The following is a 25075-nucleotide window of genomic DNA, read 5'->3' as shown; positions in this document are numbered from 1 at the left end:
CTTAAGTTTTGAGAGGAATACGCTGTTCCTCCTCCTACCGAGCTCCCACTTCGTGCCCGTGCTGGGCCAGGGTGGAGCACGCAGAGGAAGACCTGGCTCCTTACAGGGACTGTCTCGCGTAACTCATGGGAAGTCAGCTGATGTACAGGGATCATTTCTTTCACCACAGCGTGACACGAGTGAAAGGGACTGCCCTCGGCGGCAGTCTTAGAAAAGCGCGAGAGGTGACGTCCTGACGTTAAGTAAGGTCATGACACGAAGACCACCTGATGGGCACGGAAGATGGAGGGGGCAGGGCAGGTGCTGGAGATCAACAGGACTCGCCCACGCCCCGACCGGGAACTAGAGGGCATCGCGGATGGTCCCTGCGTCTCTGGCCGGGAGAGCAGCGCCCCAGAGACGTGCCTGTGGGAGGTGATGATGGAGGGGCCGCTGGCTCTGTGGTCTGGGGTGTAACACCTCAGAGGTCACAACACGAAGTGGTCAGAGGAAAACGATCAGGAATGACCGCACAGAAGAGGACGAGGACGATCGCTTAGGCAACATTAATGGACAAACTGAGCACTAAGGTGTACTACCGCATTTAATTCTTACAGAGACAACACTAAACTCAGGGTCACAAACTTGCGACTGCAAAACAGAAACTCAAACCCAGGGTGGCCTGGCATCAAGGCCTAACCCCTCCGGGGACTCGGAGAAGGGTGCTCATCGTTGGCAGAGGATCAGTACGGGATGAGGGCTCTAGAGTGCCTAGTGTCTTTAGCTAAGGAACGGGCTGGGCCCTTGCAGAATGGTTTCAATGGACCAGCAGATCGGAAGCCAGGCTACAACGTGCAGAGGAGCAGGAGATGGGCAAAGGAGACGCTTTGCTGTTTCAGCAGCAAGGCCGCAGAGGGACGACGGAGCACAGCAGTAACTGCGGGGCGGGGGACACAGTGAGCGGTCATGGGAGGGTTCACGGTGTTTGTAACACAGCAGAAACCAGCTATTTTTAAATGGTGCCGGGAAGGACAACAGCAAAGGAGGCTACCACTGCGGAGGGGGGGTGGGGGGAAGCGTGTGTGCAAATCTGCCCAACGCCTGGGGCGGGGGTGGGGGGGGCGGTGGAGGGGGGATGGGAGGGCGCCCCGCGGTACCTGAAGGACAATCTTCTTGTGTATGGCAAACTTGGCAATGATGTGCGCCAGAAGCAAGTGTCCGCTGTATTTGCAGGCCGGGTCCACGCAGGCCTTGGACAGCAGGCAGGGCCACGCGAAGGTCATGAGGCGGCGCAGCTTGCTGTTGCGGTTCTTGTTGTTGTCGTGGATGTGGTGCGGGGCGTGCTCCACCAGCAGCGTGGCGTACTGCAGGAGGTAGATCCTCAGCGAGTCCAGCATGTCCGCCTGCTTCTCCGGGTCCAGCACCTGCGGGCGAGATCAGCAGAACGGAGCTCGGGTCCAGTCCTGAGCCGTGTCACCAACCAAGGGCCACACGACAGGTTTACACCTTCAAACACACACGCACGAGCGCGCTCCTAAACACACACACACACACACACGCGCGCACGCACGGCATATACAACATCAAGCTTTACAACAAGAGAACCAACGAGGTCATGCCCATTTTCCCGTTATGTGTGCGGATCAGAGATTCCCGGAACGAATTTCACTGACGAAGGGCGGGCTTACAAGTCTGAACACAGTGGGTGAAGGACCTTCAGGGGAAAAGGAGGGCCTCTTCTTTAGGATGAGATTTCTTTTTTTTTTTAATTTTTTAAAAAAATTATTTATTTTTGAGAGAGTAGACAGAGCATGATCTGGGGTGGGCAGAGAGAGAGAGGGAGACACAGAATCCAAAGCAGGGTCCAGGCTCCGAGCTGTCAGCACAGAGCCCAATGTGGGGCTCAAAATCACGAACCATGAGATCATAACCTGAGCCAAAGTTGAACACTTAACCAACTGAGCCACCCAGGTGCCCCTGTTTCTTTCTTTTTTTTTTTTTTTTTTTAATATTTCTTTATTTTGAGAGTGAGCAAGCACATGAGAGCGGGGCAGGGGCAGAGAGAGAGAGGGAGAGAGAGAATCCCAAGCAGGGACGCAGAGCTCGATCCCATGAACCATGAGATCACGACCTGAGCCTAAATCAAGAGTCAGACACTTAACTGGCTGAGCCACCCAGGTGCCCCAAGGACAGAGTTTCTTAATTTCCAAGTAGTTGAGATTTTTTGCCTCGTCAGCTGTTAAGTGTCTGTCTAGTCCTTATTTTGCAGTATTATAGTAAGAAAATGCTACCTGGAAAACAAATCTCTAAAGAAATTGTTACAGTTTTCTGTCATCAAGTATTGGACACATTTCTGTTTTATGAATATGAGAAAACATGTCCACCCCGAGGAATACCCCGCAGGTCTCTACTGAATCAAGTGCGCTGACTCTCCACATTCCAGGCCTAACTACGTTTTCTCCCAGAAAGTTCTGAAAGGCTGAAGTCTTCCACCACAACTGTGTTTTTACTGGGGTTCCTCTGGCTCCCCGAGTCCCCTCTCCCCTGGACCTGCTGCTTCCCGGCAGCCTCTCCCGGGACCCCCACCTGCCCGGTGCCACTAACCCTCACCTGACCTCGAAATCCCAACTCCTCACTTGTACTGAGTCAGCAGCATCTGACCCAAAAGACAGTCTAGAGAAGGCAGCACAAGAGAAGGGGCCGCATCTGAGGCACCATCTCCCCCAGCTGCCCGGAATGAGGCAAGTGTCAATACGGGGACCCAAAACAATTCCTTGGGCTCAGCTCTCATTCCTAGAGAGAGCGGAGGTGGGGTGAAAACTGCAGGAAGGACGCCCGTCTTCAGGAACCAGTAAACTGCCAATGGGAACAGTGCCCTCCACTTGGGCCCCAGGACGGAACGGTGATGGAAGGAGTGAGAAAACTGGGTTCTCCTAAAGGGCGTTCAGACAACACCCTGCAGAGGAATGCCCGTTGGTCACTGCACTCCAACAAACCACGTGTATACAGAACGCTCTACCAGCCTGCAGGTGAACGCAGCACCTGCAGGCAAAGTTCAAAGGCCAAGCCAGCACAGGACAGCCGAGGCACCAAGAGGAACGCCGGGCAGCCATTTCTCAAACACGTCACTCAGGAAAACCTCTCTAGCACAAACCGGAAACGCTACTGTAAACATACAGAGACCTAACACCTAAGGTAACCTCAGACATTCCTGCTGTCACATTGGTCTCGTTAACTTGACAATAAGGGTCATGGTGGCAACTAGATCTGGTCTGTTTCCACTGACTTTTAGTAGATATTTGCAAAAGTGAAGACAAAAACCATGTGTCAAGACTCTAACCAGCAAGAGGGATTTTTACAAAACAACTCCAACATCTAACTGTTCACTGACATATGTTCCGTTTCTCACTGGAATCTATTTGTGTGGAAAGTCAGTTCATTCTGAAGTGTCCTCAAAAAAATGCACTGCATTCTAATACGACCAACGCAATTCTATAAACCAATGCAACTGTGGAAGATTAGAACCTTAGGGAAATAAGCTTATTTCAGCGAACCCATCATACAAAACACGCATGCACACACACTCACACGTTCTCTCTCATCTACTACGTTGCTTTTCATGCCAAAGCACTGATAGTGACACCACCTTGGTTATAAACACACTGGTGATGCTCTCTGGGTTATCGCCTTCTGGGTTGGGAGGTCCTAGGAGCTGCTCCCCGTCTCCCTTCTCAAAGCTGTATAAGAAAGCAGGATTCAAGATATGCTGCAGAACCTACAAGAAAACGTAAACATGAAGGAGGAGGAAAACAATGCTATGCTCCGTGCTCTTTATTTCTTCAACAAGGTGGGTAGGGCCCCCAGGGTTTGCTTGGACACTGAACCCGTGAAGCGAGATCTCAGTCAAGGGTGTGACCCATCACCTGACTTTGACTCAAGCAGTCAGCAAGAAAGGTGGGTCAAAACAGGAGGAAAAGCGACTTGAGTCTGTCTACTCTTCTCGTGTCAAACGAGGCATTTACTAAAAACAAGGACTCCGACAACCTACTTTGCAACACTGGCTCACTCTGGACCCGCCAAGTTTTTCAACGGCGGCATCTTCCTCGCCAACAGTCCAGACTCTAGTTAAGTGTCCGCGGAGACACAGCAGAACACAAACAATGCCCCTGGTTCCCTAGAAAATTAGCCCCGACGCCCACGGCAAAACCACAGCCTAACCGTGAGACTCACCTTGGCTTTCAGTTCATCTCCAAAGTTGGGGTCGCTGAAGTCCACAAAACGGAAAAACAGGGCACGCTTTTGAGCGATGCTGTAGTTTTTGGGAATCTCTTCCTCCATGTACTCTTTCAGGAACGTCATGTTGCAGAGAAAACGACCGGTAAAGGCCCGGAGCAGCTGGAAGAGCAATTCTATGTCTCCATAATTCCTTCTGCAGGGTCAAATGAGAGAACAGGCTATGTTATGGCTGCTTTCGCGACGATGTGGGTGCACGTGGCCAGTGGACCACGGCTAAGCACAAACTCCCAGAGGGGCTCCGGTGTAGCTTACTGGGGGGAGGGAACAAGTCACTGGACAGAAAGCACAACGGATGCACCCACTTGCAGTAATTCAGCAGACAGTAGGCCAGCAGCTTGGGCTCCTTCCAATTGGTGGCAGCCATATTCTCCTTCCGGTGTCTCTCTTGAAAGGTCTCGCTAACCCACACACGCCTCAACTGGCTCACCAGAGAATGCTGATTGGCCAGCCAGGAGTCATCGTTTTTAACTATAATACTTATGATCTGTCAAAGAAGCGACAATTAGGGAACTGGCAGGGTTCTCCAAGCGTCCCACCCGAACTTTGAAGATTTCAGGTGTCTGGTGAGGAGACGCTACCTTGATGGCCTGAAACTGGAGGTCCAGGCGCAGGGTGCTGGTGCTGGGTGAGCCAGGGCGCACGGCGGTCTGGGGGCCACCGGGCAGCAGCAGGGTGATGAACCTGTTGGGGTTAGCGGCCAGCACATCTCGCAGAGGTCTGGCATCTTTGTGTTTTAAAAAACTCTGAAAACAGAACAAGCAAGCTATTTTAAGCCAGTCAGGGCTCACAAAGGGTTTAGATGAATGAGCGCTACGGTTCTTTCCCAATCTGTCTAGGCAGGCTAAAAAGCTGCTATAACCACCCTTTTAACAAAAAGCTCCTTAGCGGTAATGATACTTCGGGACTGTGGGCTCCATAATCCTAGCAGTTCATTCATTCGTTAACAGCACCCAAATCCTACAGACAGGGGTTCCTTGGCCCACACTTTCCACGTACGCGACAATGAGGTTTCTAACACTTGGATATGTTACAGAAAAAGAAAAGCAGGGCACTGAACAACGAAGTATGAGTTTCGGATTGCAGAGCACACCGGTCAACAGGAATGTGCAGGGACACTGGACCCCAGCTCCCTGTGTGCCTACCATAAACATTCTGCTCCACTGGGGATCGTTCAGTGTGGCTTCCATCATGAACAGCTCCACCGTCTGTGAGGGGTGCCGAGTCAAGAACTTGATGAGAGGCTCTCTGAACGGACTGCCGGCCTAGAAAACATGTGGGTGAAATAGCATCCTCTCAGGGCTTGAAGCTTCTTAGGTCCACCGACCTACCATGGCAGGAGAATGCATTTGTCCCTCCTCGTAACCGGAGCGTGCAACAGTCACAAGCGAATACTAGCACGGAACATCTTTGTGCTGTTAGAGTACCCCATCTAAGATATGACGAAGTGAAAACGTCACAAGCCAACAGATGGTGGAAGAATCAGAATTAACCCCAATTTGACCATTACCTCAATCAACATAGCCCGTTCTGTTTTCATCACCACCTCTAACAAAGGCTTGACGAGAGTCTGAGGTGCAGCTGGGATCAGATGAAAAAGGTTTATAATTGCCGAACAAATTTTCATTTCCTAGTGAAGAAACCCAGAAATTACAAAACAGGCCAATTAATTTTGCCAGCCAGAGATCTCAACATCACTACAGACCCTACAATGGTCTAGCTACATTCGCAAGGCTAGCCACCAGAAGCAAAGAATTAACATGTAAAAAGCCACAATTTACCAATGTCAGATTACTGCTGTGGCCCAAGGAAACTAACTGCCCTTGGCCTTCAGATTTCATCTGTCAACGGAGGGAAGAGGGAGCTGTGTACCTGATGTGATTGTGCTGTGTCTGTTTTCAAGAGCATGGACAAGTGCTGGACGTGACCTGACAGGTTGCTACGCTAGAGCCTCATGGAGGAGGGAACGAGCAAGCCTGTGGTCAGGGGAGCGTGACATCACGGGGTCTGCTCTGCTGTGACATCACGGGGTCTTCCCAATACACTAAGTTCTGAGGGCACAGACTTCTTTTGTCCTCAAAACTTAGCATGAGAAAAGCCTTCAAAAAATCCTTAAGTATTTATCCTGAAAGTTGAACATGAACGTAAATAAACGACTGACCACGGTACTAAAAATATTCGTCAACCAGACCTACAGATGAGGCTGACAGATGGCTCTATGGAATCGTACAAAGAATGTGAAATGCCAAGATTTCTGCACTTTTCCAGGTGCTGACAGCTCAGTGGTCAATCGCTCTCAGTCCCACTTTCCGTGCTCAGTGTTAGCTCCCACAGTTTTTATCCGCAATTCAGAGATTCCACGTGGCCAGAAGTACGGCCACGGAAGGGAAGACTCCCTGATGTACACCCCCCCCCGCACCGTGTGCAGTAGGATGTCCGTTACTCTAAGCGCAGTAAAATGGGGATGATAAACACCCGTCAGGAGGGGCCCCATCCCAAGAGCATCTGACATACCTCCGCAAATGCCTTGACAAACCACGAGGCCAACAGTGAGATGGGGAAGAAACGAGAAAACATGGCTCAGTGTCACCCCACCTCACCTGTAGAGTTCTCCGCTGCCGAATTCCCCAGAACACAGAGCAAGGTCTACTCTGAAATTGTAACATTCTAAGAATGGTACTTTCATACTGTGGTTTACGTTTTCCAAGCGCGGGCACAAAATCACTTCTTTTGGTCTCCACAGCATCGCCGGAAGCCAGGACTGACAGATGCTATCATTCCCATTTTACAGCAGAGGGAAAGCTCGGGGTTCTGACTGTCCAAAGTCACGGTGTGGGGGACTACGTCAGTGTGGTGTGCGTGAGCGAGAAATGCGGGGGGACGAGACACGGAGGGGCAGGGAGGTTTTAAACTCCAGGCAGGCAGCCAGGCACTCAGGTGTGTGCAAGAAAATAGCTCCTCTCAGTCCCTAGCAGGGGTGATGTTCTTTGTGTAGTTTCCTCCCAAGAGGCTGTTAGATGTAGGAGTTCATACCACCATTATAAGAGCAAAACCCGGCTGAATCTTAAACGGTGTTGACATATTGCGATTCTAACATATAGAAACCAGAGAACTTGGACTCTTGCTTTAAAACGTCCTAATAGGTAACATGCGTGGCATCCGGACAGTTCACAGCAACGGTACTGATACAACTCCGCCACAGACAGACAATACGGCTCACTGCACTCCAAGGCACAACGCACTCCGTCCACCACAGAACCACAAATCACAGCAAAACCAAATACGACAACACCCCCTCCTGGGCCTCCACTGAGATTCTCACCTCTACCCCTTCCATGGCAGGCTGAACCAAAACAAAAATTACAGCATGAAAAAAGGCAACAAAAAGGTAAAAAGAACAGAAAAGAAAAGAAAATATAAACCATTCTTCACAATGCAAGTCATAAACTGACTTTTAATAGGGTTGTTCTCACCTCAAACTGACAGAATGGAGACAAGGAACATCTCCCGCACTCGGAAATGCTTTCCTGAGGATGGGGAGGAAAATCATCTTTTTTTTTCTATTTGTTATTTACATAAAAACTTCCCATATACTCATACACAGTAAGGATTATTGGGGGAAACAAGACAGTAAAGACAATGATGAAAAAGCACAATAATTAACAAATGCTCAACAGCAAAAAAGCACACTTTCCACCCTTCAGATGTCAAAATAGAGCCCTTCAGAGAGTGTAGAATGGAGCATATCCCTTCCTTAAATCAAATTTGAAAAGCAGGAATTTTGGAACTCTTGCCCAGGGGGAGAAACTGTCAGACCCAGTTGTGTGCAAATGCACTTAAATATCTGTTTCTATTCAGAGTAAGTTTTCACGTGCAGCGCTGTCATTAAAGAACTTTTCTTTGTCTTTCCCAGCTGTAGCCAGGAGAGTGCCAGGTGGTTTAGCCCCATCAGCAGGTCACGGTGACACAGCCCCCACACCCAGAAGAACACACAGCTACCTGGGTCACTTTGCCAAGTGAAGCCATGCATGCCAACACAGACACAGCTCCACAAGCGGTTGTGAGTTCTCCCCTGGGGGGGTTCGATGTTCAAATGGGAAACCTTTCTCCACACGGTGCTAGTGCAAAGCTCTGATCATCAGGGTACACCCAGTGTTATAAATAGTCAACTATTTATATTTAACATGTGTTCAGTTAGAGGTTCTCCATTATGTAATTATTATTTGGGGATTCAACCCAATGGGGACAACCTATGTTCTGAGATCCATTCCCAATTGTGAACAACATCCATAAAAAATGATCAGAGTTCAAGAACAGAAAGGTGGCTTGGCCCTGGGCTGAGGTGACGAAACCGTGGGCATGCTGCAGGTAGACCCCAAACACCATGGCCTGAGGCCGCACCTGCAGAGCTGGGTGTTCCCAGGCCTGCCAGGAGCACGCTCCCAGGATGGATGATCACCATGTTTCCCACGGGAGCTGGAGGATCTCCCGAGGCCCACAGCTCCGCCCCCTGCCCAACTGCCCCATCCAACGAGCCCTCCAAATGACTTCCGTCAAATTTTATGGAATCTTTCTGATCTAATGGAAGTAATTCACCTGCCCCTTAGGTTTTTAAACGTTTATTCTAGAATCGTGTGCTTCGGGGAATTAACAGCCTATTATGAAACAAATATAAAAAATTTAGAGCAAAAATACCTAGCAGATTGACAGATGGGGAGGAAAAACAATAGAGGCACCCGTACCTACTCCCAAGAGTTTAGGCTTTTAAAACCCACTCTGCTCTCCCCCACCAAGAGTTCCTGATATTCCCCTGTGTATACTGATAACAAACCTTCAAAGAGGTTATTATAGTGGTATTAACGCTCCTAGAAAGTTTGGAATCCTGGATTAGTTTTGCTCAGCTGGCTGTTTAGAAGCAGCAGGAATCAAGACTTACATAAACAAAACACCTTGACACAGAATGGTCAAAACAAAGCATAATAAAGCCAAAAAAAAAAAAAAAAATTCAAGTTGGGATGAAACACAGCATCCAACAAACAGGCACAGAATACAGAAAGCCACGTTGATCACGCCTCTGAAGAGCTCTAGCATTCCCTCCTTAGGACACTGCCGTACAATTTCACCAGGTGTAACAGGAACTTAGGGAAAACATGATCCTACCGATAGGACAGTCATCAACTTAAAAAATATTTGAGAAGAATATTAACATATACAAATTAGATTCAAAACAGCAAGAACCGTTATTTTTAAGAGCAAAGTCTTAGAATGACCAACGTCAGACATGTAAAAATATTTAACTTAAAGTCATAAAAATGTGTTTCGAAGTACTGGCCATTTGATTTTTGGCAAATAGCTGGGGTGGAGGATTGAGACCCATAAACATACACACCAGTACTTATGTGATGCTTTACTGCATTATCCTTACTGTTTCAAGTCCTAAAATCTATACTTAGTGTTACGAGGCAATGATGATGGAAAGCAATGGAAAACAACAGCTGAGGAATGCACCACCATGCAAACAGCAGCTGCCAAGAACAGTCTAGAAAATACACTTTAAAGCAAGACTAGAATTAAAAGACTAACATTTCAAGCTTCCCAGAATTCTCATCAATGAAAATGTCATATTAAAGCAAACAAGAGATTTTAAAGAAACATAAAAAGGAATGTTCAATCATCCAGAAAAATAAAGGCAAAACGTAATGCTAATAAAATATGGTCAACAGTTCCTATAGACTAGATTTCTGACCGGCGTCTTAATTAAAAGCACTGCTCTGACACTAACACTGGGAACAGCAGTGCCGGGCACAGCTGCCCTGCCCAGAAGCGAAGAAGTCACTCACGTTTCCGTCGCTCCTCTGGCCCCCTTTATGGGTGAGGACCACCACTTCCATCCACTTTCGTAGATGTTGCTGTTGAAAAAAAAAAAAACACATTCTTAAACATTTTTGCCTCACACAGGATCATTTCAAGGCCTTGCTGTTCTTAGGCGGAAGTTCATATGTAACCATGAATTTCCGTCATATTCAATGTGAGGACAGCAGCATTCATGTTTGAAATGGCCCAACCACTGAACTGGAGAAGAGAGCAGTTGGCATTTGCGTCACTTCTAGAAGGCTGAGTTTACGCTGGTAGAGTGGAAAACGTCCCGAAACCCGGCCATTCTGACGTTGGGATTTTACTGCTACCCTCTCACTACCACGTCCCTTTGCCCTGAAGCTGTTCATGAGCACCTCAAGGAGCCAGGCGCCAGGCGAGGCACCCTGTGGAGAAGGAACAAGCGGACATCATCCCTCCTTGTTCCGGCTTCGGTTCCGGTGGGGAGAATAAGGTAAAATACACAGGTGCCTGCCATGAACAGTCACGGCAAGGGGTTGTCAAAGAGGAACAGGCATCAGCCAGATAAGGGGGTCAAGGTCAGGGAGGGCCCCTGCTGAGGCAGACACTCCAGAAGCACAAGGGAAGAGCACACCAGGCAGAGGAGAGGAGAGATAAAGGCCCTGAAGCCACGAATAATGTCTGGCTGAGCAGGAGGGGGCACAAGGTGGGTGCGGGGGGTGGGCTGGGAGATGATCATGGATCCCATCTAGTCAGAGGCTGTACAATTAGTGCAAATACGGAGCAATTCTATTCTGTGCAGGGCAAGGGCAACCTTTGCGAGCTAATAATAAGATTCTGTGTTCTGCGGCAAGAGCTCGAGGAGAGGGATCCCCGAGCCTGGTACAACTCTGGCCCGGCCTGGACGTATGGCGGCCAGCCTCCCAGCCACAGTGGCCGGCAAAACCTGGCAGGTAAGCACTCAGAACCTATAGCTAAAAGCCCAAGAGCATCCAAATAACTCAACTATCTTCACTGTCCCACACTGTCCAAACTTGTCCTTCAAACACTGATGCCCTGCGGGGAATTAACTAGCTGTTTTAAAGGAGACTCCGGGATAAAAGAGGCTTGGGGACGGATGATATGAATACACCTAAACACTTATAGAGCCAGTGCTCCCAAGAACAGGCAGTGAGAAACACAAAAATACACATACTTTCAAAGAAATTAAATACACTAAGCTAACAACATTCTGCCAGTAAAATTCCTGGAAAGATACTAATCACCAAAATTTTTAAGGTGGTTATCATGAATGCCTATCCTACACACTGAGGTGTCTTCGCTCGTAAAATTATACCGAGGGCTTGAGCCGTTTGCCTCAAAAGCGGATTATGTGTGGCAAGACGAAGGCTCAGTGATGGAACGCAGCTCTGAAGAACATACACAGAAGGGCAAATGTGTCTGTCCTAGACCAGCGTACCAGCCCTGCCCGAGAGCAGCAGGCACGGGCACATCAGGAGACCCATGCCAGGAACATGAAAGCAGAGTTGGCGTGGACGCAGGCTGGTCTCTGGCAAGGTGGGCGTCAGATGAACACGGCCACACCAACAGCAGCTTCGGTCTTTCTGTATCCAAGTACATCAACACTCTCTGCTCCTAGAGAAATTTTCACCATTCTGAAAGCAGCTGTAATGCCAGAGCAGGGGGAGGGGTGATCCCCTACACAAACCAGAAACACAAACCCACGGATTTGACTTCCGGGAAAAAGACTCCGGGCCTAAGTCAGGAACTACAGGCTGTGAGGTAGTAAGTCTCTTCACGCTGTTCTAAAAGGTCTGGGTAGTGATGTTCACCAAATGAATTCTCAGCTCACAGCAAATCTGAAGGATCAGACTGGCTGTAAAACAACCAACGGATCACAAACACGTTGCTTCCTGCAGGCCTGCAAAAGCAGCGAAAGAGGACAGCTGAGCAGTGAGAGAAATGCAGAGACACTGAGAATACGCACGGATCTCACACACAAGTGTGCCAAGAGCTGTGACGTGACGCAAGATAAAGAGCGTATCTGATGTGCTCTCGTTAGGAGGCGATACAACTTCATTTACTAGAACCACACCTGTGAATGTCTGTACGGACGTAAACTGGTAGAGGGGTGTGTGTTACGCTTGGAAGCTTAACGGGAAGGCAGCTTCCAATCTGGAAAATGTATTTCCATGTAATGCCCTGTTTCCCAGTTCTACTCCAATAGGGCAGCAGCTACAATTTTTAGGACCAACCGTAATGCTACCAATTCCCAGGTAGGTGTTTTGGTAATTGTTCGCTGTTTCGGGGTCTGCAGATATGAAGAAACCACACATGAGGTAAAAGCTGTGTGGTCCTCACACATCTGCACCCCACACACGCTCTATCTGTACCTGTCTACTCCTGTCTACGGCTGCGGAAAACCTGTGCCAAAACCAAAACGAATACCTTCAATATTTTGAGGTATCTAAATGGTCAAAGGCTACTTAAGAAAGAAGCATGCCAAGTACATGCACATTTGCAGTAATGTGCCACGAAACCCGAAGTTATTTGCAACCGTCTACTTTCCAGGAGCAAAACTGAACATATACGAAAGTTAATAGTTGAACCTCCTTCAACTGCTTATGCTTCAAATTTAAACAGGGTCAAACAGGTATTTTTATTTGCATAATTATTTCCTTGGTATTTCTAAAAACCCAAAATACTTCAAAAGTTCTTACACATGTTCCACTATATCACTGTCTACGTAACAGCAGAAGACTGGGAACAACCTAGATATTCCTCAGCAGGGGAACAGTGAGACAAATTAGGGCACGTCCACGTAAGGGAATAGGAGAAAGGAGTAGAAGAAAGAAGCACTTCATGTTCTCATCTGAAATGATGAGTCGTAAAAAAAAGTAACAACTGTGTATACGTTGTGCTTCCTTTTGAGGGAAACAAAAAAATATACCTATGTCCTATTATGAGTATAAAACATCTCTAAGGGACATACAGGAAACTGTTAACACAGGAACTGGAGGCGGCCACTGGAGGACAGGAACGAGGGGGGTCTTTCACAATAACCCTTTCTTGTTTTTTCTTAATGTCTGTCTGTCTGTCTGTCTGTCTATCTATCTATCTATCTATCTATCTACCTCCCTCCCTCCCTACCTATATATTTATTTACAAAATCGAGAAGATATTCATTTGGTACTTATTTATTTTTTAAATGTTTATTTATTTTTGAGAGAGACAAAGTGAGAACACAAGCAGGGGAGGGGCAGAGAGAGAGGGAGACACGGAATCCGAAGCAGGCTCCAGGCTCTGAGCTGTCAGCACAGAGCCCGGATGCAGGGCTCGAACCTACGAACCGTAATATCGTGACCTGGGCCAAAGTAAGACACTCAACCGACTGAGCCACCCAGGCACCCCAATGTCTATTTATTTTTGAGAGAAAGAACACGCATGCATGCAAGCAGGGGAGGGGGAGGGAGAGAGGGAGAGAGAACCCCAAGGAGGCTCTGCGTGATCAGTTTGGAGCCTGACAAGGGGCTCGAACTCACGAATGGTGAGATCATGACCTGAGCTGAAATCAAGAGTTGGGTGCTCAACACCCAGGTGCCTCCCCCTTTCATGCTTTTTGAATTTTAAACCACGTATATGTATTACTTAAAAAAAATAACTTAAAATTTCAGGCCGATTAGAGAGTATTTATGCATTTGGCTTACCATCATCTGATCACAAAATTTATCATTGAAGGAGTTTGGGAAGAGCCTGGTAACTGAAGTGAGACGATTCACGACATTCAGTGTCAGGCTTCGATAATCCCCCAGCATCATCAACAAAGGCCGCATATGTGTATGGATTTGATCCACTTCTATGGTAGCACCTTCCAAAAACTATTAAAAAAAAAAAAAAAAAGGTTACAAAGGAAAACAGTTAACAAAATATACTTTAAAACAGAATGAGCTCATTCAGCTCTAGCAACAAGTGTGTGTTTTCCTTGGAAAATGGAATATTAACCATATACGTTCTGGAAGTTTATGATGACATGAACGTGACTGCTCATTACTATTTATTATTTTAAAAGGCTCATGAGGACCATGAAACAAATAGAGACGTTATCAGAGTGCAGTGTGTACGAAACAGAGATTTCCAGGCACACAAATGAGGTGAACAGGATAAACCTAAAGGCAGAACTCACACCCATGTGTGCGCACACACACACGCACTCACTCACCTTTCTCATACAGGCTTCTCCAGCCTCCTGCAGCTCACTATTCGTGGAATTCAGGGCCTTGAAGAGGGCAGCGATGATCTTCTCCCTGGACTGAGGAAGGTAGTTGCAGGCAGCAAGCGCATCTTTAGGGAGACAGATCAATACAATTTCATTATTAACCTGAAAATTATATGAGTAATTTCCTTGTCTAAAGGCTCTTACCAATCAACACAAACTATGAATCACTGAACCACCTCCCAAGTGTCCGACCTCAAGAAAGACAAAGGAATACATGGTCTTCTAGCTCACGTACATGTTCAGGGTTATCTAGGAGGGAAGTCAACAGCCTGTCAGAAAGGCCATGATAAATATTACCCGGTCCAGATAGAAGGAAGAAGGGCTGGAGGGGGAAAAGAGGGAGTGTGCACTGACACCACTTCCCCCATCCTCACATGGGGTGAGAGCATGGCTGAGTGTAAGCAGACGCATGCTGAATTGACAGAGGGCTGGCCCTGAACTCTAGTGGTGAAGGGAATACACACACACAGCCCGACTTCTCTTCCACTATCCATGTCTGACCAGGCAGCCTCCTCCCATCTTGGGGAGTTAAAGGCTGTGAAAATGCAAATATTCATAGAAAAGGGGACACATATGGGGCGCCTGGGTGGCGCAGTCGGTTAAGCGTCCGACTTCAGCCAGGTCATGATCTCGCGGTCCGTTGAGTTCGAGCCCCGCGTCAGGCTCTGGGCTGATGGCTCAGAGCCTGGAGCCTGTTTCCGATTCTGTGTCTCCCTCTCTCTCTGCCCTCCCCCGTTCATGCTCTGTCTCTCTCTGTCCCAAAAATAAATAAACGTTGAAAAAAAAAAAAAAAAGAAAAGGGGACACACATTAATCCCACATGTTAGCTGAGAGATAACATCCAAGAGTAATGCCTGTTATTAGCCAACAGGAATGAAAAGCATGCAGAGAAAGCAATCCCGACACAAGCAAAGATTCCAACCGTGGCTGCGGAGCATCCCCCTCACTCCCACCTGCTGTGTCATCCATACCCCAGCCCCTTGCTCAAATGCAGGTATAATGGTCTGCCTCTTACCTCCTCTACCCCTAACTCAAGGAAGGTTCTGGCAATGTTTTATTAGGAACGTAAAACCCAACAGAGCAAGAGAAAAAGTCAACTAAAAAAAAAAAAAAACTCGTACTGGGTATTTATATATCAAAAAAGAGAAGGAAGGAAGGAAGGAAGGAAGGAAGGAAGGAAGGAAGAAAGAAAGAAAAAGAAAGAAAGAAAGAAAGAAAGAAAGAAAGAAAGAAAGAAAGAAAGAAAGAAAGAAAGAAAGAAAGAAAGAAAAAGAAGGGGGGGGGGGGGGACCATGCTTCTAAGTGAGAATTCAAAGGAGTAAAAATTCAACAGTGTTAACTGACGTTCCTCACAAAAGCCCAGAGGTGGCAGGACTCTCAAATGCTATGGAGCCACTGAGAAGCCTATACAGGTTTGTAGTAAATCTTACTGTATACTCTGATTCGGGTGCAAATGGCAATATACGAAAGCTATGACAATACTTTTCTCTTTTTAATGCTTTTTTATTTATTTTTGAGACGGAGAAAGACAGAGCATGAGCAGGGGAGGGGCAGAGAGAGAGAGGGAGACACAAATCCGAAGCAGGCTCCAGGCTCTGAGCTGTCAGCGCAGAGACTGACAGGGGCTCAAACTCACGGACTGTGAGATCATGACCTGAGCTGAAGTTGGTCGCTTAACTGACCGAGCCACCCAGGTGCCCCCAGAGCTATGACAATTCTTAAACCAGAGTATCAGAGTCATGACAGAACTACAGAATAGAGTTAATTATTATAGAGTAAAATGCATCATTTATAAGAGTAAAAAATTATTTAAATCCTAACAATTGATATAATCTATTGACATCTCATTATGTAGTTTCACAAATACTTGTTTTTTTTTTTTTTTTTTGAAGAAAGGCAGACTGCCACGTGCAGCGCCTCATTTGGATGTGTCTGGAGTCTTGGAAGCTTGACTACCCTACGTTCTCCTACAAACACAAGTTTTTTGATTCCACCTTAAAAAAGATCAAAAAAAAAAAAAAACCCCAAGGAAAAATAAGATAAAAACAGAGAAGGTGGCAAACCGTAAGAGATTCTTAAATATAGAGAACTGGGGGTTACTGGAGGGGCAGTGGGTGGGGGATGGGCTATACGGGTGATGGGCATTAAGGAGGGCACTTGTTGGTTCTACTCCTGCAACCAATACGCCACTGTACGTTAACTAACTTGAATTCAAATAAATAAATTAAAAAAAAACAGAAAAAGCCACTGTCTCCCTGCATCTTCATACTCATGACTTAATTTGGATTAACTTACTCAACGCTGCAATTCGCAGAGGTACGAGTGACGGAAGGCTTTTGTAACAAGGCAGCTTTGTTAAAGCGGAGTCCTCAGCCTCACATAAATTTAACAGCTGTGAAAGATACAATAATTTTAGCCTGCTCTTCCTGTCAAGACACAATAACCTTGAGAATAACAGAACACAGCAATCTTACACACACACACCACAATCAACGAACTAAATTCAAATCCTAGAGAATTTAATACCAAATGGGACTGAGTTTCCTTCTAAAGCAAACTCAAGTCAGCCTCAGTAGTGAAATGAGACATTTTCTCACCCACTCTGATACCGTAACCTTTTTTCTCTACACAGGGGACCACGTGAACTGCAGATATCATGGTGGCAGGTACATCTTCCTCCTTATTCAGAGCTGCTTCCCCATGCCTCGGGCCAGTGCTCGACAATCGTGTGTGCTCTATAATTCAGCATTTCAGTGGTGATACTTGTTTGCCCCCCCGCCAAGTACAGAAAAGTGCATAAAGAAAGAAGTTGAAAGTCACTGGGAATACCATTAGTCAGAGATTCCTGTAGCTATGTTTTATGTTTCTGGACATTTTATCACAAGCCAGTATATATTTATACGTCTAATACCTAAAATACCACATATGGGGTTCTACTATTTTCCCCTTCTATTTACATCTTAAAAAAACAGTATTAACTTTACCGTTTTTCCCTTAAAGATTCCTACCTAGTAAAAGATTTAAAACAGCAAAAAAGGACAGAGAGTTGAAAGCACTTCAAGCCACCACCCTATTCCACTCCATCAGTACTACTCTCCTCATATAAAACACATGTGTGCACACACACATACAGACAACTGTATCTGTATCTACATCTAGACAGAGTGAGTTCCGAACATGACATGTACCAGAATCACCTGGGAAGCTGGGGGAAGCTTGCAGATGGTAGATTTGTAGGTCTGACCCCAAACTTCCAGGGAGAGGACTCCAGAGTCTCTATTTTTCAAAAGATCCTCACATGTTTTGATGCAGCTGGTACACTGATTAGCACTTGGGAAACCAGACACATTTCCTGAGATTTATCTCCCAGCACTACTTAAGGATCTGGTCTTAAGCCTCGGTGAGGAATTTTCCACATGGGTTAAAATACATCTACCTGGATCCACCAAAAGGAAACTTCCTCCCATCCTCTGGTGGCTCTCCTAGAACCTTGGACAGGTCATATGAGCATCGACTCTTACACAAGGGACGCAACAAGGTATAAAAGATCAAAGCTAGACCACGTGATCATACAATCGTACGTCCAAGCAAATACATAGGACTTAAAAACTCAAGAGGCAAATTTTTCATACCTGGAAATTCAAACTTAGTGTGGACTGAAAAAACTTGCTTATGACCTTTGCCTCAGTTTACTCTGACAATGCCTCCAGAGTATGATTCAGGTCTTAAAAAAGATCAGTCTAGAGACTGATCCCCAGACCAACATTGTATTCTAAGAATTAATGCTTAGAATTTGACTGTATCTATAGTTCAATTTGTTTCTCACTGTCTAATGTCACCCCATACTGGGATGTTTACAGAGACAAACACTTGTTAAGATGCCATCTGCCACTGCCCAAGATGAGGATCATCAGTATCTGTATTTCATGGAGTGCCATCAGGGCTAAATAAAGGCATTCCTGTGAAGTAGGTTCTCCACGGTGCATGGCACATTCTTAAGTGATGAACATATTCAATAAACCGGCCCTTGCTCTGAGCCAGTCTTGCTCAGGGCACCAGCGGATGACGGTGATCAGAGCAGATGGTACATCTTTCTCTAGATGACATCTTTAAGGCCCTGGACAGCAAGGTTCCTCGTAGAGGGCTCACACGGTTCTACGGACTCGGAAAACAGCCACACGTGGTTGAACATCTCTGGTCACCAGGCCTGTCACGTACGTACCTGTGCGGCGTGCTGGGCCAGGTTATGGCTGGTTACCTGTGGTCGCCACCTATGCCTTCTCTGAATGCTGCCTGACCAGTCTTTGCGCACAAAGACAGGCTACCAGACACACGTCATCACCATCCACACCACGCCGCACCACCACCCCCCTACCTCTGTGTAGAACACCTTATGTTCCACCACGTTAAGATCCATTGTGAAGAGCCTGGGCTGTAGCGTGGTACAGAACGTGTTCCCCTCCATCAGGCCAATCTGCGCATTGGCAGGCTGGTGTCTGAGCAAATGCTTCTTGGGTGGGACCATATCCTGGAGGACCTGGGAGAGGAAAGGAGGAAGCACTACTGACCAGTTGTGCTAATACTGCTCCTCACAGTACTCGAGAATAATTACCAATTTGAGAACCACGAGATAAAAAGTTATCACGAACGTCCTTTAGTTAGGGAAGGGAGGGGAGGTTCCGTGCGCGAACACCGGATCATAGATAGTTACGTGTCAAATACGTTTACCTCCTGAGTCTCTAGAGTCACCGCTCTTAAAACAAGAGTGACCGGACTGTACTACAGAGACCCAGGAAATGGGCCCTCTGTTCTCCTGACACTGACAACTACGAGTATAGCCACTGATACAAGCACGCCGCTTTCTGCCTCTGAGATCAGAGAGAGCACGTCCTGGTAGCACTCTGTGAGGTGGACACACAGTTCCCAGTCATACATCACCTTCAAGTCAGATTTGAAGGAAAACTGCCTCAAAAGTTTTGCTCAAATGATCCTAATTCCAGTGGCAGAAATCTCACCTCTTTATGGGGCTCCATGATCACTGTCACACTTTTCCCAGTGACCTGGGCTAAGACCTGCAGGGAATGCATGGCCTGTTTTCTCACAGTAGAATTTGGAGAGGTGACTTCTCGAACCAAGTCATGTGTCACGTGGTGAAAGGACTTCTCCTGAGCTGCCACGATCTCTTCGGCTCTCTCTTCATCTTTTAAAGGTGTCGCACACCTCATCAGAAGCTGCTCCAGGGTGGTCTTTGCCATGGCAACCGCCCCGTTGGAAACCTGCAGGCCAGGGACTCCTCAGAACGAAAAGGGCTGTGGCTGAGCACCTGCACCCCCTGCACCAGCTAATTTAACAACCCCCGTTCAGTACTTCAGGGACCAAGTCGCCTTCCTACAATTTCCATAGGTCACTCAGAAAAGAAAATGCAGATCTGGACACACTCCTTATATTTACGCGACAGACGAGCTGGCAACGCCCGCTGTATTCTATTTGTTCGAGTTACACCTGCACATAGGTTCAGAAAAATGCAGCTTCCACAGAAACTCCTGCAGCACCTGCACTATTTAGCTCTATGGCAAGAGTGAGAAGTATTGTTTCCCTTTACAGAGAGATGTGCCGTGTTATGTACTCTGGCCTGTGACCATTCCTTAGCAAGGCAGACAGATATTTAGACAACCAGGGAGAGCCTATGGTGGTTCTGACCTGTCCTTTTATTAAAGATGCCATAACGAAATCTGAGCTGCTAGGAGAGCCCATTTCCAGAACTGCCTCATACTAACTATTCTCCAGGCAAATCAGTTTCTGGAACAGCTTGGTTAGGTTTGGGACCACCCATTACCTACCTCTCCAGTCAAGTCCATCATGACAAAGAGAAGCGCTTTGAGGAACGTCTGCTGGTTCTGGAGAACCCAAGTGAGAGGCAGCCGCTCCATGAGAAATTTAATGGACACCACACCCCCCAGCTTTGCATACCAGGCCTGCTCATAGCAACACGCACACAAGCGTTCTACGATGTAAGAAAACAGAGGCAGCTGGCACGCCTGGGGAGAAAAACAGAAGCACAAACTATCATGTTACTGCAACTCTTAAACCACCAGTTTCCAGGCTACCCGCAGGCACAAACACCCCCAAAAGAGCAGATGCTTCTCAGTCTTTCCTTACCCTCTCCTTTGAGCCCAGGATGATACTGGCAACATCAAATATCACAGCTAGTGCCACCTCTCCAATCTTGCAAAGCTCCTTTTCCTCGTATGCCATGCAAATGGCTATTGCATCAATTAGGACCAAGGGATCCATTCCCTTGGACCCATTTTCTTCACTGTGGAACATGGCTGTGCTGGGCTGGCTGCCCACCTGGTAGCAAGGAAGCAGGAAAGGACCTGAAAGAGAGGCAGCAAGCATGGGAGAAAGTCAAGGTTATTTCCATGGACGTTCTTGTCCCTCAAATGGCAAAACTACCTCATTTTTTTTTTTTAATTTTTTTAACGTTTTATTTATTTTTGAGACAGGGAGAGACAGAGCATGAACAGGGGAGGGTCAGAGAGAGGGAGACACAAGATCGGAAACAGGCTCCAGGCTCTGAGCTGTCAGCACAGAGCCCGATGCGGGGCTCGAACTCACAAACTGTGAGATCATGACCTGAGCCGAAGTCGGACGCTTAACCGACTGAGCCACCCAGGCGCCCCAAAACTACCTCATTTTTAAAACACTTAAGTTTATTTATTTTTAGGGAGAGAGTGAGAGTGAGAGTGAGCGTGCGCCTGTGCAAGCAGGGAAGGGGCAGAGAGAGAGAGGGAAAGAGAGGATCCCAAGTGGGCTCTGCACTGTCAGCGCAGAGCCCCATGCAGGGTTCAAGCTCATGACAGCGAGATCATGACCTGAGCTAAGAGCATGAGTCGGATGCTTAACCGACCGAGCCACCCAGGCGCCCCTAAAACTTTATGTTTTTAGTAGTCTCTGCACCCAACATGGGGCTCAAACGCATGAGACTGAGGATCAAGACTTGCATACTCTACCAACTCCAACAGCCAGGCACCCCTAAACTACCTCGTTTTCAAACCAGAGGTCAGGAGCTCAATAAAAGCCCACCCTGGTACTTTTTTTTTTCCTTTCTGAAAAAACTTTTTAATTAATAACTTATTTATTTTTAAATTTTCATCCAAATTAGTTAGCATATAGTGCAACAATGATTTCAGGAGTAGATTCCTTAGTGCCCCTTACCCATTTAGCCCATCCCACCCCCACAAAACCCCTCCAGCAACCCTCTGTTTGTTCTCTATATTTAAGAGTATCTTATGTTTTGTCCCCCTCCCTGTTTTTATGTTATTTTTGTTTCCCTTCCCTTATGTTCATCTGTTTTGTATCTTAAAGACCTCCTATGAATGAAACGATATGAGACTTGCTCTTCTCCGACTAATTTGCCAGTACTGGTACTTTAGACCAACTTCTGTTAAGTTGCAATTACTTGTAAACTAAGTGGTCTAATTCACACTAAGGTGATTTTTCTGAATTATTTCCATTATAAACAGTATTCTTTTCAGATTTTCTCGGTCATAACTCAAAAATGCATTAGTTTAAAATGAAAATCACCATCAGGTTCCTTGTTTTAAAAAATTAGGGAGGGCTGGGTGCCCCGTCGGTTAAGCATCCAACTTCGGCACAGGTCATGATCTTGTGGTTCATGAGTTCGAGCCCGGCATCGGGCTCTGTGCTGACAGCTTGGAGCCTGGAGCCTGCTTCAGATTCTGAGCCTCCCTCTCTCTCTGCCCCTCCCCAACTCATGCTCTCTCTCAAAAATAAATTAAACATAAAGAAAAAAAAGTAATCATTGAAGAGACCAAGGGGCACAGCACAGAAATGACTGTGGGCTATGCTCTGGACTTCCTGACATACAAATAACAATTAAAAAGCAACTTGGGCCTGACACCCAACACACAGAAAATAATCTGCTATTAATTAATGCCTTGGAGGCACCCAGAAACATAGGCATTATCAGGGAGCTTACAAGTCTGCTGGAAAAGACATTAACGGAGAGACACTGAGGAATGATCTAAAATAAACCTTACAGCATTGACTATCAGGACCAAGAAAGCCAAGGAGAGATACAAGAGGGAAAGTTCTAGGTGTTCTGCGGTGTTCAAAGGAAGTTGCTTTGCTGCTCTGGAGGGTGAGGGGTCTTGGGAACACCTGCCTAGCGCCGGTCTGGGAGGAGCTGCAGAAGCTGGGAGTAAGTGTTCAGAAACTTACACAGCAACTGACAGTGTCAGGACATTTTAATGCCTTCTGCAAAAGCACCCGTCCGGATGGATTAGGAAGAGAAGCAAAGAGACAAACAAAAGTGGCCCGTCCCCATCCAGCGCCTGAGGGGTGGCAGGGATGACCATTCCAGGAACCGAGAAAAGCACAAAGACTTGGGGGAAGCCAGCTGACAGCAGGAGGACAGAGGGGGAGGCTCAGCCTTGGAAAACAACACAAGAAAGACCGGCAACAAGGGGGACCACAAACTTTTACACGCAGAGTGCCCAAAAGTATTCCGCCCCCATTTTCATGAAAAACAAAGGGCCAAAATATTAAACGGACATATTTTACAAATGAAACGTGGTAACAATTTTTAAGTTAATGTTGCACCCATCACTGAAATATCAATTATCCCGCAATAAGTGGGGATTAAAAGAGCAAAGGCCAAAAATCAACCAGCCAAACGGCTTCTCTGAAATACCATGAAGTCCTTGTGGAGCTTCGGAAGCAGCCCAAGGAAGTCACGCGAGCACTTGCACCGCCCCACTCACCGCACTGCTGGGCAACTGCCACCATCGTGTAGTGGCGGATCAAGCTGGCGACAAAGGGCAGGGCGCTGGGCCGGAGATCCTTAATGACGGCAGACATGAACGCCCCAGTCAGGGCCTGCTCAAACGTCTTCCGAGCTGGAGTGTCCTGTGCTTTGTAGCGATGTGATATGATGACATTAGGGATGGTCTTTTCTGTAAAGCTGAAAGACAAGATTGGATCTGTCATCACAACACCAAAGTCCCGACCTGATGATGTCACCAGCACTTCTGTTTTCATTTTCAGCTTGCCAACCTTCCCCTTGTTCAGACAGGCCGAAGTGCGTTCATTTCTCTGCTTTAATTCCAGTAACACCTGGATTCAAACAGGATGAACTTCATCAAGAATATCTATAACCAATGGTTCAAGAGATCCCAAGTGTGTTCTACCTAATATGAGCACAGGCAAGGAATCAGAGCAAAATTACACTGTGGCAGCAGATTTAGTATCTTTATAGTTTTTAAAGAAAGTGGATGTTGGACTTCTGTCTTTTATAACTAAGTCAAATTCTAAGAAATAAACCAATCATTTGGGGTGCCTGGGTGGCTCAGTCGGTTAAGCATCCGACTTTGGCCTATGTCATGATCTTGCCATTTTGAGTTCAAGCCGCGCATTGGGCTCTGTGCTGACAGCTCAGAGCCTGGAGCCTGTTTCAGATTCTGGCTCTCCCTTTCTCTCTGCCCCTCCCCCACTCTCGCTATCTCTTTAAAATAAACTTTAAAACAAAAAAAAAGAAAGAAAGAAACCCATCAACAATCAAATAGAAATGAAAACTCTTGAAGGCAGCTATACACCTATTGTATGTTGAAAAATCACACCATGCCAAGGTTCCCCGGGTGGCTCAGTCTTAAGCGTCCAACTTTGGCTCAGGTCATGATCTCACGGTTCATGGGTTTGGGCCCTACATTGGGCTCTGTGCTGACAGCTCAGCTTCAGATTCTGTGTCTCCTTCTCTCTCTGCCCCTCCCCTGCTAGTTCTCTGTCTCTCTCTCTCTCTCTCTCAAAAATAAAGAAAACATTTAAAAAAATAAAAAGAAAAGAAAGGAAAAATCACCACGGGAACTATATCAGACCCAGTTATTAGAGGCCTCACTGACAGTGCATTGGATCACCCATCACCGATGCTCTGAGAAACGTGTAAATACAGAGCCAAAGTCCCCTCCCTGCAATGTGACACAGAAAGATTAACACCCACACATGATCACAAAAGACCACCACCTAAGGTCATAGCAATAACTGATAAGAACAAAATATAAATATCACATGACAAGCATCTGGGGAATGGAAGGGTCACCATGGATCAGAAAAGCAAAAGATCCGCTGAATGTCTATCACGTGCCCAGCGCTAAGGATATAATGGTTCATAACAGGACAGAAAAGGCCAGGACTCTTGCTCCCTGAAGCTGACAGCCTCAGGAGGCAACAGTCAGACTACAAAGGAGGTAAATTCTAATGCTCAAGCACCCTGTTTCGCCTCTTCATTTTCTCGAAAAGCCCAGAGAAGTATCACTAGGCAGATCACAGGCTGACTTCCCAACTTGACGGAGCAAAGTCCTAGCACCATGGAGATCTGGGAGGTGCTCTCCACCCTAAATCCTGATGGAAGATGCACTAATCACAGAAAACCACGTCCCCAACATACTTAGGGTGTGCGAGAAGCTGGTAGAGGGCATGTTTATTGTCCTCCAGACTCATCATTGCCACCAGGAAGCACTTGATCACCTCCCACGCCTGCCTCCGGTAGTAAGGCTCCGTGTTGGCGCTCTTCAGGCAGTCTAGAGCGGTTTCGATGGCCTACGGCAAACACAAAAAGCGTAGTTCATGCAGAAATTACCTGACCACAAAAGTCTCTCTTTACAAGACAAAAGA

At 46.9% G+C, this 25075-nt stretch overlaps 1 protein-coding gene across 1 annotated transcript in view; it reads right to left on the bottom strand.

Moving 5' to 3' along the window:
* The window catches only part of LOC122471279 (transformation/transcription domain associated protein), a 113468-nt gene that overhangs the window by 52491 nt on the left and 35902 nt on the right, over positions 1-25075 (bottom strand). The window contains 19 exon segments of the mRNA XM_043559673.1: positions 1137-1403; positions 3626-3754; positions 4210-4408; positions 4578-4759; positions 4854-5018; positions 5418-5537; positions 5783-5902; positions 7595-7615; positions 7746-7799; positions 10113-10181; positions 13815-13985; positions 14327-14448; positions 16679-16775; positions 18759-18920; positions 19399-19659; positions 20224-20421; positions 20543-20760; positions 23170-23369; positions 24849-25000. Of these exon segments, the coding sequence (XP_043415608.1) occupies positions 1137-1403; positions 3626-3754; positions 4210-4408; positions 4578-4759; positions 4854-5018; positions 5418-5537; positions 5783-5902; positions 7595-7615; positions 7746-7799; positions 10113-10181; positions 13815-13985; positions 14327-14448; positions 16679-16775; positions 18759-18920; positions 19399-19659; positions 20224-20421; positions 20543-20760; positions 23170-23369; positions 24849-25000 (2907 nt within the window).

The sequence above is a fragment of the Prionailurus bengalensis genome, chromosome E3, assembly GCF_016509475.1.
Source record: "Prionailurus bengalensis isolate Pbe53 chromosome E3, Fcat_Pben_1.1_paternal_pri, whole genome shotgun sequence".
In the NCBI taxonomy this organism is placed as follows: domain Eukaryota; kingdom Metazoa; phylum Chordata; class Mammalia; order Carnivora; family Felidae; genus Prionailurus; species Prionailurus bengalensis.
This window is presented reverse-complemented; position numbering and strand designations above follow the sequence as displayed.